The sequence below is a fragment of the Perca fluviatilis genome, chromosome 1, assembly GCF_010015445.1.
Source record: "Perca fluviatilis chromosome 1, GENO_Pfluv_1.0, whole genome shotgun sequence".
In the NCBI taxonomy this organism is placed as follows: Eukaryota; Metazoa; Chordata; class Actinopteri; order Perciformes; family Percidae; genus Perca; species Perca fluviatilis.
This window is the reverse complement of record NC_053112.1, coordinates 12,484,461-12,508,732: the sequence shown is the minus strand read 5'-3', so window position 1 is coordinate 12,508,732 and position 24,272 is coordinate 12,484,461. Positions and strand designations below refer to the sequence as shown.

The 24,272-nt window shown below is 41.3% G+C and overlaps 2 protein-coding genes across 3 annotated transcripts in view; both read right to left on the bottom strand.

The window, feature by feature from the left end:
- Nucleotides 1–1,577: 1,577 nt before the first annotated feature.
- On the bottom strand, nucleotides 1,578–17,349 carry tab1 (TGF-beta activated kinase 1/MAP3K7 binding protein 1). The gene is made up of 11 exons (XM_039809107.1): nucleotides 17,241–17,349; nucleotides 15,273–15,403; nucleotides 14,441–14,594; nucleotides 13,596–13,691; nucleotides 12,133–12,271; nucleotides 8,321–8,437; nucleotides 7,474–7,585; nucleotides 6,140–6,284; nucleotides 5,751–5,964; nucleotides 4,445–4,598; nucleotides 1,578–1,651 (listed from the first exon to the last, which is right to left on the bottom strand). The coding sequence occupies exons 1-11, from the start codon at nucleotides 17,271–17,273 to the stop codon at nucleotides 1,624–1,626; spliced, it is 1,323 nt and encodes a 440-aa protein (XP_039665041.1). The 5' UTR covers nucleotides 17,274–17,349; the 3' UTR covers nucleotides 1,578–1,623.
- A 2,730-nt stretch (nucleotides 17,350–20,079) lies between these two features.
- Nucleotides 20,080–24,272, bottom strand: part of LOC120564266 (synaptogyrin-1-like) — a 34,507-nt gene continuing 30,314 nt past the window's right edge. The window contains exons 3-4 of one of the 2 annotated variants that reach the window (XM_039809129.1): nucleotides 23,509–23,654; nucleotides 20,080–21,256 (exon numbers count right to left, since the gene is read on the bottom strand). In XM_039809129.1, coding sequence (XP_039665063.1) covers nucleotides 21,035–21,256; nucleotides 23,509–23,654 — 368 coding nt within the window. In that variant the 3' untranslated portion in view covers nucleotides 20,080–21,034. Of the gene's footprint in view, nucleotides 21,257–21,763; nucleotides 23,250–23,508; nucleotides 23,655–24,272 lie in introns of those variants that run through there. The other variant, XM_039809135.1, reaches the window with a different exon arrangement.

Genomic DNA, 24,272 nt, shown 5'->3' with positions numbered 1-24,272 from the left:
TCTAGATTTGTGTCCAGTCAGTCATGCCATCTCATAGCATGCAGCTTTTTTTCTTGCCATCGACATTAAATGAAATAGTTGAAGGTCTCTTCAAAGACTTTGTGTTACTCCTTTAGATTTTTATTTAAAATACCATATTTCAAGCTGTCATTTCTGTTGCAGTAGCCATTCACTGCATTTGTATTTCGTAAGTGCTTCTCTCTATATACTAGTTTCCAACTATAGAAAATTACCCATGCATGTATGCTGGAGTAGGTGTGATGGTGGCTTGTCACATGTTCTGTTGCAACAAATCGGTGTTAGCATATTTATTTGAAGGAAAAAAGGATAAGCTTATTATTCTTTCGAAAAACACCACTGTATAAAAAGGTGCTTCAAGTTTTTTAAGTCTTGTTTGTTTTCAAAGTGTAGCTGTTCCTCTTTTTCTTATGAATTATTGGCAAGGCACATTGCTGACCTTCCACATGCACAAATACCTCATCAGTCATTCAGAATGAAACTCTGGGATGTACATTATTAAGATCTTATGTGACCACCTGTCACCACATATGTTGTATACCCACCGAACGAGACCTTCCAGGTCTTGTTTAGTGAAAATCAAGACATCAAACTGAAATGTTTGAGGTACGAGATAGTCAAGTGTTTAAAGTGTTACTGTAATATAAAGAGAGAAGTCCAGAGAGCCTATTGAGTCATTTGGAGATATACTTTCATTACAAATTAAAAAGTACTTTCAAACACATCCAATCAATCCACGTTAAGGCCTTAACCACTTAGGTATAAAATCATTCTCAACTCCACAAACTCTCAAGTCTATGAGATTCCTGTTTGCAGATACATGTTTTCACATCTAACAATAATGGCTACAATCTGGATTACATATATTCTCATGACCAGCATCTAAAATGCTAGCGCAAACATTATTTTGCAGTGTGTAGTGACACCAGTTTCTAACTTGTCTTGGGGTTATTCTTTGCCTTCTTTGATAGTAAGACCCCAGATAATCCAAGTCCCTCCTCCATGCGGCCCCATGCACCTATAGGTCACTTATTATTTTAGGTATGATACATTAAAAGCATTTCGGTCATCCCAACCACCTCTTAAAATCTTTGTCCCTTCACAATCCATCCTTGCTGTGAGAAAACCCAGTCCGTCCCCTTTTCCAACTGGCACCCAGCACCCTCTTGGGCCTCCTCACTGGGGTCCCAGTCCTCCCTGGGTGCTCCTGTGTGGCTTCTCTTTCCCTTCCCACAGGTGGTAAACCGACTAGTAAACACGGAACCCTGATCGTCCGCGTTGGGGGGGCCCCCTCCTCTCTTCCCCCGCGGGGCCCCCGCTTCCCCCCGGGGTGGGGGTGTGTTTGTGTTTGTGGGGTTGGGGGGGGGGTGGGGGGTGGGTGGGTGGGGGGGGGGGGGGGGGGGGGGGGTTTGGGGGGGGGGTTTGGGTTTGTTGGGGTTGTGTGGGGGGTGGGTTGGTGGGGGGGGGGGGTGGGGGGTGTTGTGTGTGTTGTTGAGACTGGGGTGGGTGGAGAGGAGGAGAAGGAGTGTTGGTAAGGTAAGGTGAGGGAAGATGGGGGAAAAGGAAGAGGAGAGAGGGGGAAAAGAGGGGAAAAAGGGAGTTCAATTATGGGCTGCAGGATGTCGACAGCAGTCTGGCAGGTAGTGGGGTAAAACGTGCTGAAGGAGCGGAAAAAGGAGAGGCAAGGACAGAGTGTATAGGACACAGGAAGGATAGTTAGGGCCCATGAGGAAGAGAAACCCAGATGTGAGTGACAGACAGGTAGAGAAGCAATCCTTGTGGACGAGCGAACACAGGGCCAAAAAGGACAATGAAAGCGCGCACGTGCAGCGAAGCCAAAAGCAGCTGCCACATGAGTGCTACTCACGTTCAATCATATTACACTACAGGCGGTTTCATGCAGCTAACCTCGCTAACTCAAGGCATATACCAAGCATGCTGCTGGAAGCTGTCAATGATTCATGCTTTGTTATAAATGAAACATATATTAACATGGCAGAAGAACATCACATATGACATGTTAAGTGCTCAATCCAAAAGTGGCTTTAGGGCATTATTCTGATTCATTGGTCCAGACATGACTCTGCTGTGTACAGTACAGTATCCACTGAGCCACTGTACACAACACATGTCAAAGTTGGGCTTACCCCCCTCACCCCCATATATATATATATATATATATCATCATCAAACCTTTATTTCAGACTCAAGGTCCAAATCTCCCACAACAATACATAAATACATATCCATAAAACACATGCATACACACCTACCTACACATGTAATAAATATAAAAACAAACAATTTAAAAAGACAATTATTGTTCTACCAGGAGACAATTATACCAGTGTTTCCACATACGGGATTGGTAGCGTGTAGTGCTTAGAAGTATGTCAGTTAAGCCCATTATTATTTCATTTTGTGACCCATTAAGCCGACACATAAATTTAAACATTAGGTTTCTTAAAACAGCATGAAAGGTTCTCACTCTTGCAACCACAAACATCTCACTTGCACTACACCATCTTGGTCTTGTGAGTAATATTCTCATTGCGTCATTATATGCTACTTTCAATTTTAAAAGACTTGCCTTTTTATAGTTTGACCACAAGTGCGCAGTATACAACGGTGTATATATATATATATATATATATATACACATACATACATACATATATATATATATATATATATATATACTGTATATATATTTAAAATTCTGTCTAAAAAACGCTCTCCCTCTGATCTATTGCATCTTCTGTTGTCTTATCAGAAAAGTAGGCAATCATTATTTTTGTAGACGTAAAAGAAGGAAATTAGCTTGCTGTTCTAATCATTACACCAAGATAAAATAGTTGCCACCACGATACATCATATCTGTGCAGTGTTTTGGCGTCTGATTAACCTTTAAACACAACATATTTAATTTGTCTCACCAGTACCATCAAAAAAAGAAAAGTTTTCGGCCTGAGGCCCCGCTAAGTCTTTTGAACAAGCGACAGTATGTTCTGTTACACGTGGAGCCACAGCCACCTGTGATGTAGCTTGGTACTATAGTGCCGTGCTACATTACTGCTGCAAAGGTTGTGGTAAAAGCATGTTGTCACCTAGCCTGGTCCTACCAGACTCTGGTACATTTCATTTGTACAGAGAGTCTGGCCTCTCTCCATTAACAAATGTCAACTTCCTTGAAGGCGGGTACTCTGTTGAAGTTTAAAACTATTGGATCTGCCCAGAGCCACTCTGGATCTGCCGTAACCAATCGCTAACGTTTGGTCGTGACGTATGTCATGCGCATGTGCAACAAGAGGGGAGACCGACAACAACTATCGGCTTATATTTAGCATTAGCATCGCTAGCGTTAGCCTTAGCCAACTCCTTCACCACTAACGGAGTTAGCTGGAAAATCAAACTTTTCCCGAACCCCGTGGGGAGGAGGGCCACAACATCACGGCCACCAACAAAACTCAGCAAAGGCTGTTCTTGCTCGGGCTTTAACTTCTGGATATTTGGCAGCGTTGCCACAACGGACCGAATGGCTTCGTTCGCATCTTTCTAGCGCACGACCTCAACGTCATCGTTCTCAGCCACTCCCTCTGTTCAGTGATTGGACCGCCAAATATTTGGCCGGAGAAAACCCACCGCAAACCCAGACGGAGTACTGAAGGGAAATGAAAATTGAGCGGAAGTACTTAGGAGGGCGGAGCCAGGCTAGTTGTCACCACCAGTAGGCAGTACAAGCTGTACTGGAGGATGTAGTTTTTAACACAATTTAAACAGCAATTTGTAAAACGATAAATTCCTTTGAAAAACATTACTGTGCTAATTTGTTTCTGTACAATGCTGTCTCAACCCCCAAGAGCAATACTGATGTAATTATATTCATATGCTAACATTACAGTACATAGTGTACACTTTATGCTCATGTCAAAGTTCAATATCAATATATTTTTCCAGCTGTATTTGATCAGTTTTTCCCCATTCTAGTCTGTGAAATGGGAACCACGATACACACAAATCACAGCAGCGGAACAATGGGGAAGTGAAAACCACGCGTACACATAAATAAGCATAGCAGTGGAGGGACATGGGGGAGGGAAAATCAAGCTAACCTAAAATAAATACAGCAAGGTAGGGACGAGGGAGCAATCTAAAACACAGCCAAAATAAACGGGAGGGAAGAGTGGAGTCGGAAAACAACAGCAGTGGGACAATGGGAGTGAAATCCAAGTTTAGGAAGCCGAAACACAACAGCGATGTGACAAAAATCAAGCTCAATTTAGACTCCGAGCATGCACAGCAGGACAATGATATGCAACGAGCAAAAATCAAGCTCACCCAGAACAAACACAGGAGTAGGAGGGAACCGGGAGTGAAAGACAAGCTTACCCAGAGCAAGCAGGGACACGAGACAAACCAAGCTTACCCTGGTGTGGGGGTGCCTTCTTCCAGGGTGGAGGCAGTGTTGGTGCCATTGGTGAGAGTATTTTGGGAGGGCATGACCAGTGAGAGGGTGACACTGGTTTTACTGGTGCTCTGGCTGTTGGAGTAGGGCACTGACACGGGGTAGATCCGTCCACCTGGAAGGAGGACATGCACGTAAAAGGTTTAAAAAAATCACATTCAACTATTGAGTCCCGTTCATCTCAGAACCGTTGCGAAAGTTCACCGAACGCTAAGTTAAATGCTGCTCTGGTCTAAGGTGCATACATTTTTTCATATATACTTTTCACAAAAACTACTACCAAGAAGAACACAGTGAAACTAATGTGCAGCTTCAGCATATAATGGGTTTCTTGGGAACCTTGAGTAAATTGGATTTCTTCTTCCCGGACTTTTGTTATCTTGGCTCCGTTTGGTATTCTGGGCTACACCTCTCGAAATCTTTGATATCTCTTTCTTAGGCCTGGCGGCTCAAATGAGGATAAATCTGGTACTATTTAAAGATGTATTTGTGCAGTGCAGTTTCCCACTGGTCCAGGATCAGACTTATCTTTGTCCTACATTTGAGTGGCAAACCCTAAACGTTCAATATAATCCAAACCCAGCGTCATTTGGAGTTTTGTTTTACTTTTAGTTAAGGTTATAGATTTCAATAACCTTAAATGTTCAAATCAGTCTTTTGTCCTAACATCTAATCCTATGCTATAATGGTTTACATGTAAAAACTTTAAACTACATGAGTTTAAATAATTTTAAAAGCTATAAAGCAGTGGTTACCACCTGGGGGTCAAGACAGTCCAATAGTGTCAAAATAGTCTTAAGATGATCCAGAAGTTAGGAAAGAACAGAAAAAAAAAATAATAATAAAAAATAAAATATATATATATATATATATATATATATATATATATATATATATATATATACACACACACACACACACACACACACACACACACTGTATATACTTTATATATTTTTTAGGACATTACCTCTGCTATTTCCTTGTGAAATAGTAATTTCTGAAAGCCTTGTTTGAGTTACAACTATTTTTAGCTTAAAGTGCTAATCGCTCATAACAACTTGTAACCTGTGGCGAGAGGTTGTGATTTCACTTTGTTTTGAAGAGAGAAGAATACAGTGTGTACAGCTAAAGTTTTCTACTTGTCTCTAAATTCTGAAAGTTTTTAATGAGGAACGCTGGCGTTGGAGTAGCCAGTATGAAGGTCTGCCCCCCGAGGCAGGGTTTCTATAAAACGTGAACCAATCCCATAATCGCCCTTTCCTACCCTGTGTGGGTGTGAGCACTCCGTCAGCCAGCGGGTAGTTGAGCGTGCGGATGAGCAGGGTCATGTCCTCGTGCCGAGAGCAGTAGGTTGCCCTCTGACGGCCGGACACGTAGACGTCGTGGTGCAGCCGTTTGACGCGCTCGACCACCGACTGGGACACTGCCTCCAGACTGGTCTGCAGGGCCAGCTCTGCTGCTACCATGGCGACAATTTCCTACGGTGGACAGCAGGGGAGACAGGAAGCCAGAGAAAGAAAGACTGATGTTAAGAGTTGTAGTGGGTGGTGGAGACACATCAACGTAGAGATAAAAAAAAAAAAGACACTAGGAAAAAAGGTGCAGAGAAAGTGGTTGAGGTGGGAAGAAAATTGTCAGGGGGAATCTGCTTACCTGATTGGCTTGTTCGGGGCCGTGGGCGGACTCAAGGGCATTGATGAGACCTTCTGACATCAGCAACAAGAAGCCTGTCACGCTGTCCAAAGACTGGCTACCATGAATCTCTGGCTCTGCGATGATTGGCCTCGTCTTGGCCGCGCTGATGGTGTAGGAGGACAGGAGAAGATAGATATAGGAATACATTATTTAATATCAAGGAGGAAAAAGGAAAACAAGCAGCAACAGGGAGTGGATGAGAAAGGAGTGGAAGAAAAGAAAAAGAAAGACACCTGACATAAATACAATAAAGTAAACCTAGCTAATCTCATAGATCTGAAGAATCGCTTACACTTTGTCCACATCAAATTCCCTGCGCTCTCTTTGATGAGGAAATTCTATAAAGATTCTATTGTGTGTTTTATTGAGGATCATAAATGGAATGACTCGTAGAGATCTGAGCCTGATTTGCTTGGCCTGGACTGCAGACAGAAACAGGAAATGAGAAGTGTGAGAGAGAGGGGCCCCTGATCGTGGAATTTCAAGAGGCTCAGCTGTGGTTAAGGAGAATCTGGAACAGAGTCAGATCTGATAACAAAGGCCATAATATGGAGACAGAGCCTCCACTGTCCAGGTAGTGCTAATAACACACACACACACACACACACACACACACACACACACACACACACACACACACACACACACACACACACACACACACACACACACACACACACACACACAGCTGCACTGATTCTACGTTAAAATAGTTTATTAGCTGCCCCAGTTCCACTTGAACCACAGTTCAAGTAAGCTTATTCGCTTTCTTGCTGAGCGGTAATTTAAGAAGAGCAACCACACTCTCCTTTCTGTATGCAAAATATGAAGCTAGACCTAGCAGGCAAATAGCTTGGCTTGACTAAAAGACTGGACACAGGGGGGGAAACCAGCGAGTCTTGCTCTGTTCAAAGTTAGAGAACTCTGCCTTCAGCGCATCTAGATTTGGCTAATTTAGACGTGACATCTTGTTTGTTTAATCCATACATTAACAGAAATCCAATCCAAAAACGAAAAAGTTTACTGTGCCGGGCAAAGAAATTGTTCCAGCACACAACTCCCTGTAAAACCACAACTTGGTTTTAGATTTCTAAAAACTTGGCAGCCCACCTTCTCTAAATGAAAACACTAAATGAATACTGCAAAGACTAATAATAATAATAAAAAAAGAGAGAGAACATAACATGCATAAAGACAGAATAAGCAAAACAAGACAATAAATTAGAGTGTTGCAGATAGGCCTGCCCAGTTATGTATTTATTTATGATGTAGTTTTAGTATTCTGACTTCACCTGAGCAGGTCGATTTCATTGTAGTTGAATTTAACCCGGTAGTCTCCGAGCCTCCTGGTGCTGCTCTGACCAGCAATCTGCCCCGCCTGCCGCACACGAGCTGAATCCACACCTGTATAGAAGGGGGAGGCGAGGAGACACATTAAAGACGAAGGAGAGGTGGAGCATGAAGACAAACAGAGGAGATGAGTTTCGAGGATATGATAGAGGGTATGGGCGAGAGGGGCTAGAGATTTAGTATGGTAAAGGAGAGGATAAAGCAATAAGATGAAAGCAATAAGTAGAGGGAGATGGGGGTGGGAGGAGGAGAGGGGTGTGCATGTGTGTGTGTTTAAGGGTGGATAAAAATACAAGGGGAGAGGTCACCTTCAGCTGGGTTAATGGAATGACTGCCATTTCATTTAAATCATTCAGAGAAGCCCGAACAACAGAATCATTAGGTGACTCCCAACTGGAGACAGAAAGGGAGCGAGAGAACAAAGGGAGAAAGAGAGCTGTGCCTCCTCTTCTAATGATGCGGTGTAAAATGCTGGGAACTAATTCTCCATTATATTCACTACAGGTGTCAGGCTGCAACTAATGCTTTATCTGCAACGCTAACTGCAATGAGTGTGTTTCACCCGTTACATACACACGACTCTCATTACTGGACCATTAGCTCGGCTGCCCAGAGTCCACCATGGACAGATGGCTCCATGTGTGTCTCTATGCCAGGCTAGTGTACACTAATGGCTGTCTCTGTCCGCCTGTATATCCCACATGGAATGCACTTATGCTCAACTGCATATTTGCGCCAAACTGACCCTGGTAGGATGGTCTGACTCTCTTTCTTGTCTGTGTGTCTCACCCAGTGCTGCAAGCCTCTGCAGCTCGTCTTCGTTGTCAGTGCTGTGTGGTCGGCCGATCTGTAGAACCTGGTTCTGGCCGTCGCTGCTGGACTTGCACAGCAGTGCCCGGTTGGTACCTGGAATCCCAGACAAACATACAAGGTATTTCATTTCAGGTAAGTCAACATTTACACAAGGTAAAACGTATTCTGGATAAGAAAAATAATACAATTCCTTCACATTTTTCCATTTCATGTTAAAAAGTTTAATGAGTTACCAGTTTTTGTTGACACTAAACCAGAGAGGATCTTATTCAAATCTATTATCATTTTGTTGTTTTTTTTGGGGGGCATTTCTGCCTTTAATGGACAGGACAGCTAGGTGAGAAAGGGGAGAGAGAGGGGGAAGACATGCAGGAAATCGTCACAGGTCGGACTCCAACCCTGGACCTCTGCGTCGAGGCATAAACCTCTACGTATATGTGCGCCTGCTTTACCCACTGATGCAACCCGGCCACCTTTATTATCATTTTGGAGGATGAGACATTTTGCCTTCTAATTTTCCCACACATTAATGACGCAGAGACAAAGATGCACCGACATTGCTCTGCAGTGACTCAGAGGCCCAAACCTCCACCAATGAATCAGCGTTGATACTGGTGGGTACTGAGACAGATGAAGAAGGCAGTGGCTGAAACATAAGCTGACCAGGGACAGATCAATAATTAATACGCTTTTATATTAACATCTGTGGATGACTGAGCAGGATCCTGATGATAAACAACCCCAACTCCACCCCAATTTCAGGTTCAGTAAATGGCCTGAGTTGTGTGTGCTGCTCGTCTCATCTGCAGACAAGGCCATCCAATTAGCCACGTCATACTGAAATTGCAGACACGAGCCCCATGTGTCTCTCTCCGCCCTCTCTGTGGGGCCCTGGGCCACAGAGCCACCGTAGCCGTGTGTGTTAATCAGCCGGTGCTGACATGACGCTTAGCTTCTGTAGTGTTCCAAACTGATCTACGGTATTTGTCGCAAAATAATCTACTTCTCTTGGTAAGCCTGGTGCTAATCCTCGTGTTCATATGTGCAAGGTTGCAATTGCTACACATGTGAAAACGATAGTCATCAATGCCTGTTGTATGTCCTTATACCCCCCCCCCAACACACATATCAAATTATGGGTCATACGACCTTAACTGTCAAATGTATTTCACATCAGCACACAGCTGGAAGTGCTTTTTTAGAGAACACTTACTGTTATGTTTAAACCTCCCTAGGATTCATGTTCTGTCATTTTTGAACTCTCGACCCTCGCACAACGGGCCAGTGGGGGGGACAGTGCTCCTTTCTACTCGCAACTAATTACTATCCCCCCCCATTTTCTGCTCTGTGCCACGTCCTTGAGGACAAAAGAAATTGAAATCCCAGAGAGAGGGTGAGGGGCGCTTTTTCTTTGCCTGCTACAGAATCTAGGATGTTAGCAAAAAGACACATTGTATGTAAGGGATTTCACTCATAACCAGAGATACTTTGAATTAGTGCAGCCTTACAATAAGATTCACACCCTTGATTAAGGATTAAATCGAGCCCGGTTGCATGAAAGAAGCCCCATATACGGCAGCTGGAATCTGGTACTTTCTGATTAACTTTGAGGATTCGTAAAGAGAAACACTTCCAAGGAATAACTGTGGCTCCTCAGGGTTGGTGTGTGTGTGTGTGTATGTATGTCTGTCTCCCACAGTTTCATTTGAATTTCCTCACATTTGAGGATCTGAAATGGCCTGCAGGTTGGTGTAATAAAAATATCATCATCATGGTCCTTTTCTGTTCTGTAGCTTAGGGTGTCAGGTGGGAATCTGTACACACACACACATTTACAGGATATACACACACACACACACACACACACACACACACACACACACAATCATGCAATTGCATCTGCAGCTGTTGTCTACAGGAGCCTGATTTGGCACCAGCGATTCAAAAACAATGACCAACATTGTAGTTCTGTTTGGAATAGAGAGTCCAACATCTGTCTGAAGGCCACAGAAAACAGAAGCTGTGGGAAACATTTCTGCTTCTCTGTAGAAATAAACTTTGTGCACCGTACGTAAAGCACATGTCTGCTGATGGGGCATTTCATCTCGTCTATGTTTTACATTCTAATAAACAAAAACAGAACTAGTGTCCTCTAGGTAGAGAAGTAAAAGGAGCATGACAGATAGGAGACTACAGTTTCACACTGCAGTATGATTCTGTGTGTGCAAGTCTGTATTTACTGTTGCGTGACTCTGATATCGGAGTTATATATATATATATATATATATTTTAATAAAGATTTTTTGGGACATTTTTTAGGCCTTTATTCGATAGGATAGCTGAGAAGTCTTGAAAGGGGGAGAGAGAGGGGGAATGACATGCAGCAAAGGGCCGCAGGTCGGAATCGAACCCGCGACCGCTGCGTCGAGGACCGAGCCTCTGGACATGGGGCGCACGCTCGACCAGGTCAGCCACCCAGGCGCCCCGATATCTGAATTATATTTGATGAAAGGAGAAAAAGAGAAGTGGAAACAGGGACTGATACCTCCAGAACACCTTTATCTGCTCAGTGTCTGATAGTTCTTTATTTCTGCTTTGAATGTAACCGCTAAGAAATGATCATCTCTCTCGCATTTGCAAAAAAGAATTTTTCAACTCGTTCCTAACCTCGTCCGACCCACGAGCTATGGTCGCAGCAGCGTCTGTGTTTGTCTAGTCGGCAATGGTCGGCCGTGAAAACTCCACCCCTGAACTTCCTGAGCCTTTGGAAAGTTCTTTTTCCACCTGGAGCCACCTGAGCTACATCTGTCCCTGCTTCCTCTGGTTGGAATGAAGGTTAAGTTCCCGAGTTCCTCAAAAAGACTCGTGGCCTCTTGGGAAAGTCCCTGATGGAAATGGCTTACATGAATTCATAAACTTCCAAGTCAATCTGCTTTCAGTTAATTAAATACCAGCCAAGGAATCCAAAAAGGCCGTATCTGACTGGGATTTTTAAAGAGTGACAGGCACTAAACCAAAACCTCTGTAAGTCTGACATCTACTGGTGTAAAATAGATTCTCAGGTGGCCATCTATTGGCTGGTGCAAACCATATTTTCCAGCACTACTCAGTCCTTCCAGAAAAATGCGGAGTTTTTTTGTGATTGTTGTGGGCAAAAATCCTTGATTATGCGGCACGTTTTCTTAAAAAATGCGAAGGAATATGCGGGATATTTATGCAATTTTATGCAATGAATTGCAATACAATTGCTAGTTTTAAATCAAATCTGAAGATGCATTTCTACTCTCTTGCTTTTAACTCCCTTTGATTCCTTTTTTTTTAAGCTTCAGAGCTATGAACTGAACTCAACTTTTTCTTATCTTTTTTTATTTACAAATGTTGTTCCACTGTTGTTTTATTCTGCTAAGATATATGTGACTTTTTTACAACGAAAATGCGGGGGATTATGAAATCATGCAAGCCCCACATGTTGCGTGGAAATCGGCAATTTATGCGGTGAAAGTGCGGCGTATTTGAAAAAATACGGCCCCCGCATAAATATGCGGACTTTGGCTGATTATGCATTAAATTATGCAATCGCATAATCACGTTTTTCTGGAGGGACTGACTACTCCAAGGGTGAAAAAAACAAGGTCAAACTAAATCGCAGTATTTGTGTCACGTTTTTTAAATAATGGCTCGTAATAGGATTGAATAAACATTTCAGTAAAGGTACTGTCAAAGTCAGACTTTGGGTATCAAAACAACTCTAGTCTGTGTAACGTGTGTGTGTGTGTGTGTGTCCCTACCAACATTGGCGATATAGAGCTTGTTGTTGAGGATCAGTGCCACGACGGCCGTAGCTCCCCCTGACACCTCTCGCTCCAGCTCCTTCAGACGCTCCTGCACCTTCTGACTCTGAGGAGAAAGCTGGTGGAATGGCACATTCTGACCAGCCGGGGGGAGACCAGGAAGACAGAGAAGGAAGGGGGAGTAGTGAGGATGACCAGTAAAGAAAATGCAGTGAGTGGGAGGGAGGGTTGGGGGACAAGGCGAGGGAAGACAGAAAAAAAAGAGGAATGACTCAGTAGGCACAAACAAATTGAAGGAGAAAAAGAGACATGTGATAAAAGAGAATGTGAGAAATAAAATAGCATTAAGCAAGAGACGTGAGTTTGAGTTATAAAAAAAAAAAAAAGAAGAAGCAGGCAGAAGGTGAGATGAAAGAGGATTAGAGAGGAGTAAGAACGCAGGAGATGGTGAACATGAAAGAGATGGATTAGTAAACAAGACCAAGTGTGAGCTCAGATCAAAGAAAAGATTATGATTATATGTTCTTAACGAGCCAACTCACTGCAACAAAACAAAAACGCCCACACCAGCAACAATATCAGAACGGTATAGAACACTATGTGAGGGAGAGAACAGCAGAGCTTTAATGAAGAGGAGATGTGGCATGAGGAGAAAAAAAGATGGAGGCAGAAGAGCAGTGATAGCTGGATCCAAACTGAGACCGGCTTATCCAACGAAACACGCAGATGAGTCCAATTAGAACAGAACAAGCTCATTTTCCAATGGCTAAGCATAAGCTCACATTAATGTGCAAATTTGCAGTTGCTGTGGAAACCAGAGAACTCATCTTCTCAATTTTCAGCCAAATCTGTCAATATGCTTTGCAGTGTGTGTGTGTGTGTGTGTGTGTGTGCTGTGTGAGAGAGTGTGTGTGTGTGTGTGTGTATGTATGTGTGTGTGAGAGAGTGTGTGTGTGTGTGTGTATGTATGTGTGTGCGTGTGTGTGTATGTAGATGTGTGCATGTGTGTGTGTATGTGTGTGTGAGAGAGTGAAAGAGTGAGTGTGTGTGTGTGTGAGTCTGTGTGTGTGAGAGTGTCTGTGTGTGTGTGTGAGAGTGTGTGTGAGAGTGAGTGTGTGTGTGTGTGTGTGTGTGTGTGTGCGTGTGAGTGAGAGTGTGTGTGTGTCTTGTGTGTGTGTGTGTGTGTGTGTGTGTGAGTGAGAGTGTGTGTGTGTGTGTGTGTGTTTGTGTGTGTGTGTGTGAGTGAGAGTGTGTGTGTGTGTGTGAGTGTGTGTGAGAGTGAGTGTGTGTGCGTGTGTGTGTGAGAGAGTGTGTGTGTGTGTGTGTGTGTGTGTGTGTGTGTGTGTGTGTGTGTGTGTGTGTGTGTGAGTGAGAGTGTGTGTGTGTCTGTGTGTGTGTGTGTGAGTGTGTGTGTGTGTGTGTGTGTTTGTGTGTGTGAGTGAGAGTGTGTGTGTGTATACCTCATTGTGTGGTGGGAGGTAGTTGGACAGGTGAGCTTTCTCAGCCAGAGCATCGTCTATCGTCTCAAAGTAGCTCTTCTCTACCACGTCAAAGGCCTGAGACGACGACGACGACAACAACAACAACAACAACATGTATCTGGATGAAGCCATGTTGGCAATTATCCAGCTCAGTGTGCACAGTAATCATATAATACAATTGCTAGTTTTAAATCAAATCTGAAGATGCATTTCTACTCTCTTGCTTTTAACTCCCTTTGATTCCTTTTTTTTTTTTTAAGCTTCAGAGCTATGAACTGAACTCAACTTTTTCTTATCTTTTTGTATTTACAAATGTTGTTCCATTGTTGTTTTATTCTATGTTACATTATTTAATTCTACCTTTGCCTAACTATATTCATGGTACCTTGCACACTTGATTATGTATCTTTAAGGCATACTGTTTCTGCCTTCCCTGTTCTACCTGTAAAGCACTTTGGGTCAACTGTTGTTTGTTTAAATATGCTATACAAATAAAATGACTTGACTTGGCTTGGCACAGTACATAACTATTGAGCTACAGTTTGTATGCTATTGCAATGTCAACTGAATGGGGGTTCTTATGTGTGTAATGTAAAGCACTTTGCACTGTATCCAACGCACATATGTAAATTCTTTAACAGTATATGTTTTCTAACCAACTGAAGTGATGAAAATATCACATGACAATTGAAGTTTGTGACAGGCAATTTATAGACATGGCCAAACGCTCTTTACATTCAAGTTGTAGAATAACAAAAAAAAGTATATCATACTTGCTTTGTAATCATTAACACGTGAAACTAGTAATGTAAACACACTCAAACCTGCGTGAGGATCCTGCGGACGTCGTTGTCTGTGTGACTGGAGTTGAGCTGTCCTAGCAGCAGTTCGGCTGTCAGACACTGGGAGGCAAAACTGGCCACTTTGCTGCCATCGTAGCCATTAAAAACTCCATACAGGAAACAGCCATCCTCGCCTCTGATTGGTGGAGGAGAAAAACAACAAAACGTGTGGCTTCCATTTCACTTCAAAGAGGGAAGACAGTGGGAATTCGACAAAATAAATATCCTTCATCCAAACACTCTAAGGACTGTGGTGCGTTTTGTGTAAATTGGAGGGTTCGGTGGTGTAGGTCAGCCTAATGATTTTCTAACCGGGGGTTGTGTGGCATGTCATGTTTAAGAACAACAGGCACAATTTGTACATCTTATATTTAAGTTCCCTTGAATGTTGAATTGTGAGCTTGTTTCAAACACAGCACACAGCACACAGACACATGGGCATTTAATGGAGCTCATTACTGCAGTTTGAGACTCAGTTTTTAAGTCCTGTGTTGGCAAGAGTCTACCCCTGCTTTTTAAGTGTCCCTGAGCAAGACACCGAATCCCTACCAGCTTCAGGGACCTTTTTCGGAAGTGGGCACCCTTCAGTATCATGATGCTGTCAGCTGGTTGGACAGCAGGTAGTTAGCATGTAAAAACGATTTGTTTACTGTATGATATTCACACAGGTGATCTCAAAATGAAAAAATGCACTGAACAAAAGGTGTCAACTTGGCATCTGAGATGCAGGTATTGATGCTGTTCTTCCCTTTTGGCTCTGTTTTTGTTTCTCTTTTTTACTTCATTCTTGTTCAGGGCTGTTGGGTTTCCTCACCTGAACCTGAGGTGTCCATCCTCATTGGGGTGGCTCAGAGTTCCTTTTCCATCTGGGCCGTACACACAGTTGGTTGCTGTGCCAACCCCACACATCTGACACAGCGGCAAGTCATCTGTCCAGCTTTGATGCTGTCAAGGGAGAAAAGGAAAAAGAAAATCAAAACAAGTTCTCTATTACATCTGATAACTCTTTTCTAATAACAGCTCAGCACAGCAGAGTACACTACAGTACAGTAGAGAGAGCACACACACCATCTCCACCAAAAACTTAAAGAAACCTTTCCTCGTCTCTGCTTATATCCTTCAACGGTCACGTATAACAGAAATCAGATACTAAGATATCTGAATAGTTCAGACAAAGTGTCTCCATTTACAAGATAGAATCAGTTTGCACACATGTGATAAAAGGGGGAACAGCACATCTTTGATGTCTTTTCTAATCATGATTACCAGGCAGCCTGCAGCTCCCACAAAGGCCACGAGTGGAGGTTATCATGACCCGTTGTAAAAAATAAAATCATCCACCGTCTTCACATGATATTGCAAACATAAAAATTGCCGGTGCAACACAGATGTCTTCTTACTTGATGGTTTTATTTCTTATATATTCTTCCATCAAGTAAGAAGACATCTGTGTTGCACCGGCAATTTTTTGTTATTTTATACTGTTGAGTCCTGCCTTGGTTGCACCGGATTGTTGTGGTCTGCAGAAGCGCAGAGAACTCTCCTTTCTACCTGATTACGTACGATCAATTTCTCTACTACAGAACACACATTTTCCTAAGACAGACTATGTGTTGCAGGTCAACTAGTATGTATATTTGTTTAAATCTGTTCGGGGTTCAGCTGCATTGTTCTAGTTTAATTCACAACCTAGAATAGTGACAGTGTGAAATCATAAATACAGTAAATGGACTCCCAAATATCTCTCCATTTCATCCTCCAAGGTATACTAGAATGTGTATTTGGCCACTAGATTAATGGGAAAACCAGCAACTGTTTTTACAGGATAAATAAATATCGCAATGTAAATTGTATGTATCTGCATGCAAATGCCAAAATGTTCTTTGTTTGCCCAAGGAATGTATCAATTTACAAAAGCATGTCCAGCTAAATAATGTTATTGGAATTTTTTTCTCCACTGTCTTTAGTTGGTACGTGGTGTTGTATTATTTCTTGTATCATGTTGTCAATACATTGCATGTTACGTTTTGGCACTGCATATTGAGAACTTTCTCCTATACACATCTGTAACAGGTCGACACTGTTGACAGCAGGAGTGTTCCTCGGCCATATGTATCCCCCCTACAGTTTCTAACAATTAACAACATGTCTATAACGTCACTCTCCATGTCTACACTAGAGCCGCATGGGGCCATTGGAACCACAGACCCCGGTCTGATACACGTTAATGCGACAGCGTCACAACGACGTGACAACGTTGTCGTAACCTAGAGCAACACGAGTGTCGATAAGGACTTAACAATCACAAAGAGCAACGTTTCTGAGCATTCTTTTTCAGCAGTAACGTTAAGAAAACATGCTAAAGTGACCAAAGCTACAAATTATCTCACGTTAGTTACGTTAGCCGATTCCGAGTCTCATCTTAGGTGTGTCAAAGATATGCCGAGCAACGAAGTCAGTACCGGGCACAGAGTTAACGTTACCTCCTCCTATTATTAGGAATGTTAAATGCCCCTTGTGGTTAGACACTTATAAATGGCATTGCGTTGAGATTAAAGACGGGGTAATTAGCTAACGTTAACTGTTAGCAAGCCACTTCAAAAGCTTAACTACATAAGCTAGCTAGCACTAGCATCACTGAACGAAACAAAACAACACTGGACGGCACAAAACAAACAAAGCCGACCACCGGGGGAGATAAATGAGACTCATGCACTCTACAAGGGAAGCGCAACAGTAACATTACAGGTTCGTGAGAGTGATAAATTGAGTTTACACATACGCTCTGCATCAAATTCCTACGCTGGGCCGCCATGTTGGACGGTCCTCGTTGCGTTCATGGGTTCATTGCAAGCTCCAAATTCCAAGCTTCGACGTGGGTAGCACATCTGCCGTTTGATATTTTGATAATAAAATGAAATGAAAAATAATACTAATCCAAAATAAATAAAACGGCATATTTCGTGGATACTGTGATAATTCACCCTTACTGATGTGAATACCAGAAAACATAACTATTGAATTAGAATTTAGCAATTGTTTGTATTATACGCAAACAATTCCACAATCACTGACTTTATTGTGAGTTGAAACCAAAGAGTCTATGGTTGAAATATATGTCTGTCTAAATGTCTTCCCTCCTCGTGTCTTGTGGGGTTTACTCAGATTTACCATTCATCAATAAACTTCTACATTTCCGACAGCAGTTTAAGGCAACATTTTGTCAAACTCGTAAATTTATATTTTTTTGTTATTGTGATGTATTCTGTGTACGGTTGCTATTAAAATGTTTACAGCACACCCTTTAATTTAAGTAATTTATAAAAAGCAAAAAAAACAACTTAACTAAACAACTTACCAACACCACTTCCGTGTTGTTGATACTATGCATTTATATTTATTTGACAATATCGCCACCTTATGGGTTAATTATGAACTACAATAATAAACTACATTTAGCTGACGGCTGTATAATACTTAATACGTAATTTGGTATTTGTTACATCATGTGGAGTTTATTCACGGCTACAAAGAAGTACACAGAAGGTTGTATTCGAGTTTACATTAGATATTTGCAGGCTACAATAATGATACATAACATATATATGACATTACTCAACTGATTTCATTGATTTGATTGGGAACGTGTTCATATTTGCATGGCGCACCTAAATACTTGATAGCCTAATTTGTTAAAAGTCTGTTTTAAATAGGCAAACTAATCTAAATCAGTCAGCAAACAATGTACACTACTAAGCAGCTTTACTCTCTCGCACTCCACTGTTTTCATTAGCAGGGTGAGGAAAAGGAATTAATATGCTTTATTTTAGAGGCGCTGTGTAAAATCTGCACTTAGATGCAACTACAACTAAAAGTCTTGCCAGTAGAGGGAGACACGTGCCACATTTGAGTGCCGTTCATTTGAAGCAGTTTCTCCAAACCTGTGGAACGCCCTTCCTACTGTCTTCTACGTTCTGCAGTCTCTGTTGAAGCTTAAATTTGCTTTTGACTCATGTTTGTAACTTTGGATTTTAGGTTTTAATCTTTTAAATGGTTGTTTTTAGTCTTTTCAATTATTTCTTGTTGGATCTTACTGTATTTTTTTTATTTATTTATTTTTTTACAAATGTTTATCATGTGAATTACTTTGTGACTTTCTCTGTAAAAGGTGCTATATCAAATAAACTTATTATTTTTATTTCTGTGTCTCACTGCAGCTGCTTTGTATCACAACTGGATTAAAAACACTTGAAATTAGTTAAATATCTACGGTATATGTGTTACTTTGTTTGGAAAGACATTCATAAGCATTTCCTGCACAACCCAGACAAATTGGTATGGTTTGTATTTGTTAGGTAGTATGGTACGTGTAGATGTATTGTAGGCTACTACCCACATTAGTTGAGTCTAGAGACCCACAAGTTTAATAGATATATAACACTTTTTTTTAAAAACACTAACACTGAGGAGAGGACGGCGAGGATATAGCAACTCAAATCCAAAAATCCCAGACCAGTCATTCATATCTTTATCGGTACTTTCTTTATTTTTATTGGTTAAAATCAAACACAACAAAAAACTACATTTGTACACAATCTTTTCCTTAAATCTAACAGATTTCACAAAGGAACATCACATATTTATACGTCTACATGGTTGTACAGTATAAAGTATATGTGCATATATACTTTGATAATTTGGTCACATTTTTTGTTGCTGTATTTTTTTATAGTATTATTATCCCAAAATAAAAACATCTCCCTACCCTGAAAGCAACATAGCATATGAAGCATGGATGACCTCACCATATATCTTATCACAATAACACTCAACAGAACATAGATCTTCTTTCTTTTGTCTTTTCTTTTTTATACAGAACTAGCATAATGCCCTAAAATAAAGCATAGTTTTTCAAACACTCTAATATACTGAATTATAGATTTACATATATTTATAGAGAGATAGATATACTTTATTTTTTAAGAAAATTGAGCAATGCATGTTCATAAATACTCAGGGTGTTCATGGTTGCCTTATCTGTAGATTTTGTTGGAATAAAGAGGAAAACATAACAGATAAATTACCTGTAGTTCTTCAAGTTGGTTTTGTTTGTAGGCCTGCTGGTATGAAACTGTATTTTTTTTGTATCATTTGGGATGATATAATGATGACAAATGCTCGTTTTGTTCAGGGTTTTTATGTGCTTAAGATAAAAAGCAAGACACAATTGAATTAGCTATACTTTTGCTCTAAAGATGCTGAAGGACAACTGTGATACTGTGTATGTTGGGTGTATGTTGCCCTGTGTTTGTTGGATTTTGCTTGGCAGTCAGCACTAAGGCAACAATCGAGGAAAGGAAAAAGGGGGTTCTTCAGGGAAACGAGAAAACACACGCACTGTCTCACATCCACACATACAAAAAAAAACAATGGAGACCTTTCAACCCATGCACAAACACACTCCTGTTACAGTTGAGGGGATTAGTTGCCAGATATGCCACTGTTGCTTGTTTGTGTATGCTGAGATCCTGTTATGCACCTCTAGGAGTTTCATCAGCAGAATCATGTGTTGTCTGTTAAAAATCTATATGCTGTGTGCTTGCATGTGTGTTTGTCTTGTGTGTGTGTGTGTGTTTGTTTCAACTAACACTGATCGCAAATATTTGGCTGACTGACAGCAGACCTCAGAGGATGAAGGCCATATGGTCACGAGCATTGATCTGCTACAGAGTGACCGTTTCTGCAAACCCTTGACCTCCCCAATTCTTCCCAAACCCATGTTGTCTTCCCACTAAACTGTTTCTGAAGTGTTGAACCCCACCCAGTGTCTCTCTGCATCCCACAACCCCTTCCCATGTATGTCCTGAACCCCTTGCTGTTGATTTACCGTGGACTCAACACCTAATGGACATCTTGTCTCAAAATCTGGAAAGTTGCCCACAATTTCTGACCTAGAGATAAACTCTGCTTTTAATGGAAATTAGTCCAATAACTGAAATGTCACAAGTATTAAATCCAACGACTTCTTCCGCCAGCTAAATGCATTAATTGTTGCATGTACACTCAAAAAAATCACTATGTCAAAACTGACCCAATATGGTTCAATATAGCACCAAAGCAATATTGTCTTAACTTTACCCAGTATCTGGATAGAAAATCACCAGGGCATTGGATTGTTCTAACAGAGCTTGAGTGTTATTTTTTTCATATTACCGTACTGTTGGGTTATTTACCCAAACTATAGTATGGTATGGTTGCAAATTGTTATAATCTACTCCAGCTCTTTTTAAACCTACATTCCACTGTTTGCTACTGAATGTTAATTAATTAATTAGTTTTGAATGCCATATGCACATTGTTTTATGCACTTTACAACAGATTTGTGACAGTTTTAAGGTAAAACTTAAGCTTGTTGTGTACAACACTGGGCCCAAACAACCCTATTGGTACTGGTATTGCATTGATGCCATATTGAGATGACTGTGTGATAGAAACTATACAAACCCTGCTTTAAAATAGGAACTATGGGCAACTCCACCCAGATCCTTCCCCCGTAATATATATCCCCCCAATATCTCAGTAGTCCTGACGCTGGTAGCCTCCGGTGCCATCGAAGACCCCATCGCTGTTAGCCTGGCCCACTGCTCCTCCTCCCCCTGGGCTCTCCAGGTCATCCCCACCGAAGGAGGTGTAAGGGGCTCCGGCTGCGTCCTGGCTCGGGTCTGTGTATTCCTGGGAGAAGAGGGCTGAGTCGGCCCCCAACTTGTACCTCTGAAAGCCCAGGAAGGACTGGCCCGCCTTGGGGATGGAGCGATTGGTGATGGAAGACGACAGGAAGGCAAAGAGGACAAATAGATGGATGAAAGGTATGGTGAAATGTATAGATGTGGAAGCAGAGATGCAGAAGTGTTAGAGCAGAGGTTTTGGGAGAAGGGAGAGAACAAAGAGAGAGAAGGAAACATTGATTAGTTGGCTTGGAAAGCTGTGAAGCTAATTAGATTAGTTTCAGCGAGTCATGTAGTCAGTCAGAGCAGGTTAGTTCTATAGGCAGCAGTGCAAAAAGGCTCCATAATGAGAAACACCAACTCAGGATCACCGTAGTCCACAGTGGGATGGGGACGAAGCAATTAAACTGTGTCTGTGTGCATTATTACACAGCTGAGGCTCTGCACTGTAAAACGCCACAAATATATATTTTTGCGATAATTACAGATGTTTCAAGAAAACTGGACGGAAGCCAAATATACCATGAGTACACAGAGCAAACACAGACACTCACAAAGAGAAAGAGAAAACCAGAGAGAGTTGATTTAAGCTCTCAGTGCTGGGAAGTTTCATGAGGGTTTTATTTACTGGTATGTCTCGGCTCAATCTGATGCTGCAGACAGACTGAATCTGGTTGAACAGTTTTGACTCTTTCAGTCTGATACACCACTCTGTCTTGGGTCCATCAATTATGTGGTCGAGTTGATTGACTGCATAATATGAAAAACAAGTCAATTAACCTTTAGAAATATTGTCAGATAAAATACAATGTAGAGACATAACCATGAAAATGTCAGATATTTTGTCAATATGGATATGGCACATTTTAGTAGTATTTATGACCCAATAACATTCATTGAGCAATAAAAACTGTTTGCATAGGCAATAAAAACAGTTTGATACTTCAATTAAATTGTGTTAAACTGTCAACAGCTTAAACTGTGAAATCAATCTCAAAAAGCTATAAAAACCAAAACAAATCTACCTGTTAAACTTAATAAAATAGTGGAAGAGTGGAAAGCATGGATGTGCATAGAGATTTACAGGGAAAAACTTTGAGCTGCAAAACTGGAGCAAATAAAGCTATAGTTTGACATTTTTTAGATATGAAGAGTGATACCTCTTTAATGTTTGTCTGGAGCCAGCAGCTGGTAAGCTCAGCTAAGATGAGCATAAAGACTAAAAACAGGGGAACCAGCGAGAAAGTGCATTTCCCAAAATGTTGAACTGCTCCTTTAAGGACTGAAGAGAAGGCTTTGAATGTAGCTTCATCAAAAACCAAAATAAATACAAATCCTCTAACGTTTCAAGCAATGCACTCTGACAAATATACTAAAAATGGTGTAATTATATTTTAAACAGAATTATTGCATATAAAACAGTCACCTTAATCATTCTGACCCCTACAGCAAAATTACAAAGCATCAATCACTCTGTAAACCTTTATGTTAATGATGAGAAGAAGTTGTGGCCTGCACTGTGTACCTGTCATACACTCAGCTACCTCAGCAACAAACTGCGGACCTGCCTGCTTTCAATATTGAAGTAAAATCATTCATTTCACATGCTTTTCCTTATCGTTTGACTTCTTTTTCTATCAAATTTAAACAGGAAATCTAATATGTCAGGCTGTGAAGAAGCATTTTACCATTCCAGTGGGAAGGGAATTGTCATTCCAATTCCAATCCAATACAGGAATTTAGGTAGGTGTTTAAGGCCAGAGCATTTGGCAATGCAATTGTTGAGTAACACGTTATTAATGGTACAACTGTAGCTCTTACTGCTGGATTACAAATACTCTCACTTCCAGCAGCACTTCATGTTACCGGGCACCCTTAAACTAGTGCAGCCACAGTCGAGAAACAGGAGTATGTAGGACCAGCTGTGGAGGGTTAAGGCAGCAGGGGGAGAAGACAGAGCAGAGTCAGACAAGAGGTTGATTGGGCTGAGGGGGGAACAGCTTGGTGTATTCCTCTTCAAACGACACATTCTTTAACTTCTCCATAGAGAAGAGAGTCTGAGCGCCCTGTTGAAACAACATCCACACCCTTATGAGTTCACATGTACACATATACAAATAAAAAAAACACGATCCCACACATTCGAACACTAAACAAAAAGAAAATGGAGGAACGGTAGTCAAGGCATACACATTTTAAAAGCTCATCAAGAAGGAATTGAAAATTGAATTGATTCACAATCAGAGGTCATCCATCGCCACCTAATAGAAGGTGTTATGTTAAGTTGTGTTATACAGTGCGCCAACAAGGTGTGGAGGCCCTTACCCAGGTGAATATGGAGAAGAAGGAGAAAGTGATGGCTGCCCGGGCAGCGTCTCCTCCCTCCTTCAGTGGGTTGTCCTCAAGTTTGGTCACCTGCCACTGGTTTGCCAGGAAACAGAATCCCACAAACCACATGAAGGACCAGAACGCTGAGAAGAAAGACAGGTACAGAAACAGTGTTAAAATAGTGATATACTAGAGCTGGGCGATATGGAGAAAATCAAATATCACAATATTTTTGGCCAAATACATTGATGTCGATATTGTGGCGATATTGTAGGGTTGACTATTATAGGGTTGTACTAGGATACAATGACTTAAGTGTGTTAAGGCAAACAATAAAACAGCTAGTAAGTCTGGTAAAAGTACTTGACTTTACTGTAATACAGCCTTTAAAACCAGGAAAAGACAACACTTGTGTCATAGCACGATATTACGATATCCAAAATTTAAGACGATATGCAGCCTCATAATCAATGTCGATATAATATCGATATATTGCCCAGCCCTATGATATACATGTAACAAAAGACCATCTGAGATTTAACACAATAACTATATAACTTATTTTGTTTGTGTAATCTGTGCAAAAACAGAAATGTAGGCTTCAACTTTATAACATACTAATTAGTTACCCAGCATTGATGTTAGATTTTTTTTTAGGTTGAAATATTATTATTATTATAAATATTATTATTATTATATAAGTATATAATCAGCATAACAATGGCTGTGGAAACAGTTATGGATCAGTTGAAAACAACAGG